General features: G+C 37.0%; 1 protein-coding gene across 1 annotated transcript; it reads right to left on the bottom strand.

Annotated features, from left to right (window-relative positions):
- Positions 1 to 5354: 5354 nt before the first annotated feature.
- LOC107786434 (transcription factor bHLH111-like) lies at positions 5355 to 7595 on the bottom strand. The gene is made up of 4 exons (XM_075221092.1): positions 7530 to 7595; positions 6214 to 6279; positions 5756 to 5794; positions 5355 to 5512 (listed from the first exon to the last, which is right to left on the bottom strand). Exons 1-4 carry the CDS (start codon positions 7593 to 7595, stop codon positions 5360 to 5362), a joined length of 324 nt encoding a protein of 107 aa, XP_075077193.1. The 3' UTR covers positions 5355 to 5359.
- Positions 7596 to 8187: the final 592 nt, after the last annotated feature.

The following is an 8187-nucleotide window of genomic DNA, read 5'->3' as shown; positions in this document are numbered from 1 at the left end:
GACTCTTAAGTTATAGATTTCTTATACATGGGTGTGGGCCCCACTTTCATAATGACTAAGCCACCAAAAAGACTCTCTTAATGCCACCTTATTCTATAGTTTTAAGAGTCATACTTTGATAAAGCCTTGGCTGCCACGTTTTTGTAGTTAAAGCTTTATCCAAAATACCATTAATTAACCACTAATCTCATGATTTATTGATAATCTCTCAATATCCAATAATTAACCAATTACCCATATAATTAATAATTATCTCGAATTACTTATAATACTATTCACTTTTAACACACCTTATACACCTTACTATCATGGCCATGTGGTACCTTGTATGGTACTAGTCCATAAATACCGAGTATTTTAGCTCGGGCCGTATTTTATCCCAAAATGTCAAACTTTGATGAAATTCACTTTCTTCAATTTGCTTACCCTCTCACCTTTACGAATTTACTCATTACTTATTTGAAATAGAATAGAATGCTTATAATCTTAAAATAATCTTATTCCCGAACTTACGTCGATTAACTTACGACGGAACTTTAACGTACGAAAAATGCGGGATGTAACATCTCATTTATGAGCTTTCATCAATTTACTTATGACGTACTTTCACGTGCGAAAACATGGGGCGTAACAAAATCCACCCCCAAATGGAGAAGCAAACACATGAAATAAGCACAAAGAATCTCATCCTAACATAACCCCACTACGGCACATAGCTTTGTCCAAACATACCGATTCACATGGAATACCCATTGAGCCATAATGCTCACAATCAATAACCACATGTGTATCAACAACAAAAACGCAAAAATGCATGACCATAACCATAGAGAAATGGATAGCACAATATGCCACCGATAGGAAAAACATGATTAAGGTGCAATGAGCAACTCAACATCCCAAGAGCCATCCCGCTCTAAATCTCGACACCAGGACTGAATAAAACCACATCATACGTGTGAATAGCCAAGTAGTCTCACAACCCATTGTCGCATAAGAACGCAACATATAAAACAAATCAGGGCATGAATAACATCCTTTTCGACCCGATGACACACCCATAGTAAATGATGCACTAGAGTGAGCAAACCCGATCCGACGCCGGATGCACATTCTCATTAGGCCTAACAATGAGCCCCCAAATCATTGATGCTACCTGTATGTGAGTTTATTATTTTATGACTTGCAGGATTGGTTAGTTTCACTTTTTGATGTTTTAGAGATTGGAGGCACTTAGTCTTATTTTGAAAGCTTAAGTTGTAAGAGTTAACTAAGGTCTGACTTTTAGTAGAAAAAGGTGGAAAGATGATTCGATAGTTTCTGTAGGTTTATATGGTAATTTTGGACTTATGAATATGTCCGCATTTGGATTTGGAGATTCCTAGAACATTTTGGCACTATTTTCCAAAAGTTGAAAATTTGAAGGTTTAGAGAGTTTATACGTTTGACTGGTAGTTGGATTTGGATTTATCAGGTTTTGATTAGTGTTCGGGGACTTTAGATTGGTTTATTTGGGTGTTTGAAACTTGTGTATGAAGTTTCGTTGGAATTTAGAATGTTTAGACAAAGCTATGACATGTGTCACGACCCAAGATCCCACCTTAAGGATCGTTATGGCACCCAGTCTCTAAGACTAGGTAAACCTAATACATGATGAGATTAACAGAACAAAACAACTTAGCTATTAAATAAAAATGGATAAATGACATAACATAGTCAAAAAATGATCAACATTCATACATCCCAAAATCGGTGGTACAAAGTCATAAGCTATACTGAGAATACAGTAAAAATCTCGAAATACAACACTGTTCTAGAATACAAATAACAATAATAAGGAACATCAATAGAAGGTGACTCCGAGGCCTGCATGCAGAACAACATCTATACCTTGAAGTCTCCAAAATTCAACTCAAAACTTTAGCGACCAGCACAATCCGAGGTACCTGGATCTGTAAAAAAATATGCAGAAACGTAGTATGAGTACACCACAATCGATACCAGTAAGTATCAAGACTAACCTCGGTGGAGTAGTGACGAGGTTCAAGTAAAGACACTCACAAGACAATAACCTGTGCAGAATATCAATACAAAACCAAAAACGGGAAACATAACCAATTAAATAGCAACAAAGAATAGGCATGTGATAACACGATAATGTTAACTAATACATGTAAACCACAAAGTGAAATCAATGAAGGAAACAATGATATACTCAAATCATCAATCCATTCCAACACGAGAAAAACAATAATCACCCCAATGTACCACATATGGTAATCACAAATCACAAGTCACCCTTATGATGTCGCACAAGCTTCACATTTAAAATATTTTCCCTATATAGCTTCACGCGCATAAGTCCCCTTATCTCGCCGCGTGTGCATCACTATGAAGTATTTTTGCTTACTAGCAACACACGCGTAAGCCCCGTATCTCGCCACATGAATATCAATATACACACCACCCTTATGTCACTGCATGCGCATCTCATTCACAATACAAAAACCAACTGCACCACATGTGCACATTTGCCACAACGTCGCTCAAACAACAATACTAAAGCCACAATAATACATACCCACGACTCAACAACAATATGAGCAAGAATCACAAGAATAACACAAGGGTACGAGGAATGAATCAACTATGAAATGTGCTCCATATAATAACAACTTCAATTTAAGGCATATTAATAGCCTACGGGTCTAATTCAGTCAATTACCAGATACGTCCGTGTACACACTCGTGACCTTATGTACACATTATTCCACATAGTTCAAGTAGTGCAATTAGAGAAAATCCTAAGGGGTAATCCCCCACACAAAGTAAAGCAAGATACTTACCTCAATTAGGCTAATTCAATACTCTAAAAACACTTTTCCTCTCAAAATTCACCTCCGCTTGGCTCAAATCTAACAATAAAAATGACTTAATATTATCAAACAATGCAAGAGAAACTAATATCAATTAATAAAGCTAAGATCTTACACAATTCCCCAAAAGTCAATAAACGTTAACCCCGGTCTTGCCCAGGCAAAACCTGAGTCGAAGGTGGATCTCCACTGCCAATAACCCTACTAGTCCATATATGTGTTTTATTTTTAAATTCGAGTCCAATTCGACTCTCAAATCTCATATTTTCATTTTTCAAAATATAGTCAAAATTTCTCTTCAAATCTCATGATTTAGATGTCAAATCTCATGAATAATCATGTTATATAATAAAAATTGAGTTAAAAGTACTTACCTAATAGATTTGTATGAAAATCTCCTCCTAAAATCGCCTAGCACCTAGTCTAGGTCTCAAAATATGATAAATGAGACTAAGTCACGAAATCCCAAACTTTTGTTCAGCTGCGGATGTCGCAACTGCGACTTGGGGTTCACAAATGCGAACCCTCGCAAATGCATGGAAAAAATATCGCAAAAGAGGCGCCTACTGATTGATCCCAGGAAATGTCGCAAATGCGAACCTGACTTCCCTTTTGCGAAGTCAAGCCTCTTCGCAAAAGAAAGCCTATGATCGCGAAAGCGATCACCCCTGCCAATGTCCCCAATCGTAAAACCGATAAAAAGTTCACAAATGCAAACATTGCAGCCCCCCAGCCTACCTCACAAATGCGACGCACCGCAAATTCGAACAGGATCTCGCATTTGCGAGACCTTCAACATCAGTCTTGCACCAGCATAATCTGAACTCTATCAAAATACTCTGTAACACGTTTGAAACTCACTCGAGCCTCCAGGGCTCCACACCAAATATCTACACAAGTATAAAAATATCATATAAACTCGCCCGCATGCTCAAACACAAAAATAACATTCGTAACCACGAATCGGATACCAAAACTCATAGGATTCAGAATGTAATTCAAGAAACACTAAAATCACAACCAAGTGTCTGATTCCTATCAAACCAACTCATAATGACACCAAACTTTGTAGACATGTTCCAAATAATAAAACGGACCTGTTCCAAGTCCCAAAACCAAAATTCGAACCCGATATCAATAAATTCAACCCTCAGTAAAACCTATCAACTTTCCAAACCGTCAATTTTTTCAACTTTCGCTAATTCAAGCCAAAACAACCTAGGAACCACCAAATCCAAATCCAGACATATGCCTAAGTCCAAAATTACCATTCGAAACTACTAGAACCATCAAAACACCATTTTGAAGTCATCTATAAAAAAGTCAAACTCCGATTCACCAAATAGGAAAAACGGGGTAAAATACACAAAATGACCGGCCGGGTCATTACATTCTCCCCCTCTTATATAAACGTCTGTCCTCGAACGAGTATAGAGATATACCTAAAGTGCCAAAAAGGTGAGGATATCGGTTCCGCTTATCATGCTCGGTCTCTCAAGTTTCCTCCTCGACCGATTGACCTCTCCGCTGAACCTTGATTGATGCAATGTTCTTCAACCTCAACTTTCAGACCTGCCTGTCTATAACAGCCACTGACTCCTCAACATAGGTCAAATCCTTTTCCAATTGCATTGAGCTGAAATATAACATATGTGACGGATCACCATAATACTTCAGGAGCATGGAAACATGAAAAACAAGGTTAAGTCTCGATAATCTGGGTGGCAAAGCTAGTCTCATATTTAAGAAAAATAAAACGATAAATAATCGAAAAACTGAAAAATCAACAAAAACCGAATCAAGAAAAAACGATTTAATTGGTTTGGTTTGGTTCCAATATTTGAAGAACCGACTTACTTGGTTTGGTTTCTTTTTAAGGAAAAACTGATCCAAACCGAACCATGAATACCCCTATATTCTGGCCACAAATAGCTTCTTAAAATAGGACATCTGAGTCTGATGGAGTGACAGATTCAGAATTTTCACTAAGAAGAGTCAAAATATAGATAAACAAACATCAAAAGAGAATAAGGGGATTCTAACATAACTTTTTTTATCCGTCTATCTATCTATATAGTGTAAATTTTCAGCGAAAGAGTGTCAATCAACTCCACTGGCAAAGATTGAATGGGACAATTGGTTGATTAGTGAGTTATTTACCTTGAGAAACATGGATCAATTCCCACTTAATACTTTTTTTTAGTGGTGCACCAATGTTCAACAAATCCTAGATCCGTCTCTGCCACTACACTGGTAAGTTTATACTCGAGAGTCATTGAATCAACCTTCCCAAATCAAACACCGAACAATAATTTTCAATTTTTCTTTGTAAAGCTTGTTCGTTAAAAGAAATCCCAAGTGAAAAAAAAAAGGAAAACAAAAAAGAGGTATATATACCAACAAATTATAAAATACATGCTGGAAGAAGAGTCACAGTTACACTTGCGGATACAATTTATTAGTAGAGGAAAAGGAAAAATTATTTATCTATACAAGCATCCTCTATATGATGGGATCAAATAGTCAGATCCATTGTTACTCTCACGATAAATTTGAGGGGTACATGCAATTGGTACTAAACAAAGACCTCTACTTCTCAGATCAACGTCTTTTCTGTCAAATCCTCCCCAGCGTTCCTGAATTATCAACAAGCATTAACATTGATATTATTTTTAGCATTTTAATGTTATATTTAAATGAAGCCAATCTTTAATAGTAGTAGATAACATCTCAGTTTCTCTGTTTTTGAAATGTGCTAAATAAGATTTGTTTTCGCAAGGTACGTATAATTAACCAAAATATAAAATACAGTAATTTACAAGAGATTTACCATCCTAAGAAATAGACGTAAAAAGTTGTTAGGTAATGAATTAGCTCACCTTGCAGGTATTGCTCTTCATGTAGGCATGGCTCAGTAGCTGCAGAGGAGAAAATGAGAACGTTATATTATTTATCATTACCTAAAACTTTAATTCAATATCAATATTGAAACATAACAGTAATGATAATTATATTGGGGAAGTTTTCAACATGCAGGTGTGATATAGGATCTATCAATGTAACAACTAGCTAGAGAAAATAAGACGTTCGAACTAATAGATCAAATAGAAGACGAAGAAATTAAAAGGGAATATCTATTAAAATATAAAACATATACTAAAGTAGAATCATAAGCATGAAGAGAATATTAAAAATTTTGAAACTGAGAAGGTCAGAGATAATAATACTGGGCCTACTAGCTGAAATAAATCAGCTAAAATTGTACGATGTATACTTATTGTGGGGTTATTTTATAAAAGTAAAGGTTATTTCTATTACTAGCACTGTGAAATCGTACCTGTATTTGCTCTTGTAAGAATCTAACATAGTTGATTGTTTCCCACAGAACGGATGCCGTATCAGTCTAGACAAGTTAGAGAATGTTCGATCAGAGATGATATCCGAGTTGAAATAATGATAATAATACTTTGGTTAATCTAATATAAATGACAATGAGCACACTTGGAAAATATGAAAAGGGGTTAAATGGGGTGGAATAAGATGACTTGATCTTGCATTTTACATTTAATATAATAGAGATTAACCCAACTTGTCATTCCGTAGCTAGCACGATTGGACCTCAGTGTTTTCCTCGTGCAGAATATTATATTCCTTCCTCTCTTTTATTTCAGAAAAAGAATTATGTGTGCGAAAAAATTACAACCCTGTGTTTCATTTTATGTAACCGTGTTTGATATTGGTACGTGATTAATATTTTTTAAAATTTCTGATCAGAAATATGTCATACATTATATTTATACAGACTATTAAAGATTGTTATTAAAGTAAAATATAAAATTTAATTTAGATAATTTCCGAACTTAAAATGGAATTATTCCTCAAGAACCTCAAAAGGACCAATATACCGAGGGTTCAACTTGCCCTTCTTCCCGTACCTCATCACACCTTTTATGGACAAAACTCTAAGTAGAACTCTCTCACCCACCATGAATGCCACATCATGATCCCTTCTATCAGCACAATTCTTTTGCGTGGAATGCGATGTACGAAGCCGCTCCTGAATCAACTTCATCTTCTCCAAAGCATCATAGACCAAATCAGTGCCCAACAACTTAGTCTTCCCAGGCTCAAACAAACCAACCAAAGAACGACATCGCCTCCCATATAAGGCCTCATAAGGAACCATATGGATGCTCGACTGGTAGCGGTTGTTTTAGGCAAACTCTGCTAACGGTAGAAACTGGTCCCACAAGCCCCCAAAATCAATGACACATATACGTAACATGTCCTCCAATATCTGAATAGTGCACTCGGACTGCCCGTCTGTTTGTGGATGAAATGACGTACTCAGCTTGACCTGTGTGCCCAACTCATGCTGCACAACTCTCTAAAAATGCATTGTGAATTGTGTTCTTCGATATGAGATAATAGACACCATCACACCATGAAGGAGAACAACCTCACAAAGATAAATCCGAGCTGGTTGCTCTGAAAAGTAGGTATTCATGACAGTTTGTCCATAAAGACCCACACAACGTCAAATCTCCTCAAGGTGTGTGGAAACAAAATACAAAATCCATAATGATACGCTCCCACTTCCACTCCAGAATATCAAGCCTCTGAAGTAAACCACCCGGTCTTTGATAGTCATACTTCACCTGCTAACAGTTTAAACACTGAACCACATACTCCACAATATCTTTCTTCATCCTTCTCCATCGTAGTGTTACTTAAAATCATGGTACATCTATGCAACATCCGGATGAATGGAATACCGCGAACTATGGTCGTCCTCAAGAATCGGCTCCTGCAACCCATCAATATAGGGCACAAAAATTCGGCCATGATGTCTCAACACCCCGTCATCACCAATAGTCACCTCATTGGAATCACCGTGTTGCACCATGTCCTTAAGGAAAAGCACATGGGAATAATCATACTGACGTGCCTTGATGCGCTCAAACAAAGAAGACCGTGAAATCACACAAGCAAGAGCCTAAACAGGCTCCGAAACGTCCAACCTCACGAACCTTTTGGCCAAAGCCTGAACATCCAAAACTAACGGTATGTCCCTAACTTGAATAGAAGCAAGCCTCCCCATGCTCTCAGCCTTCCTACTCAATGCATCAGCCACTACATTGTCCTTCTCCGGATGATAAAGAATGGTGATATCATAGTCCTTTAGTATCTCTAACCACCTATGTTGCCTCAACTGCATATCCTTTTGCTTGAATAAGTGTTATAGACTCCTGTGATCCGTGAACTCCTCACATGACATGCTGTGGAGATAGTGCCTTTAAATCATGAGCGC

This window comes from Nicotiana tabacum, chromosome 9 (genome assembly GCF_000715075.1).
Source record: "Nicotiana tabacum cultivar K326 chromosome 9, ASM71507v2, whole genome shotgun sequence".
In the NCBI taxonomy this organism is placed as follows: Eukaryota; Viridiplantae; Streptophyta; class Magnoliopsida; order Solanales; family Solanaceae; genus Nicotiana; species Nicotiana tabacum.
The sequence above is the reverse complement of the archived record's forward strand: the minus strand, read 5'-3'. Positions and strand labels throughout refer to the sequence as shown.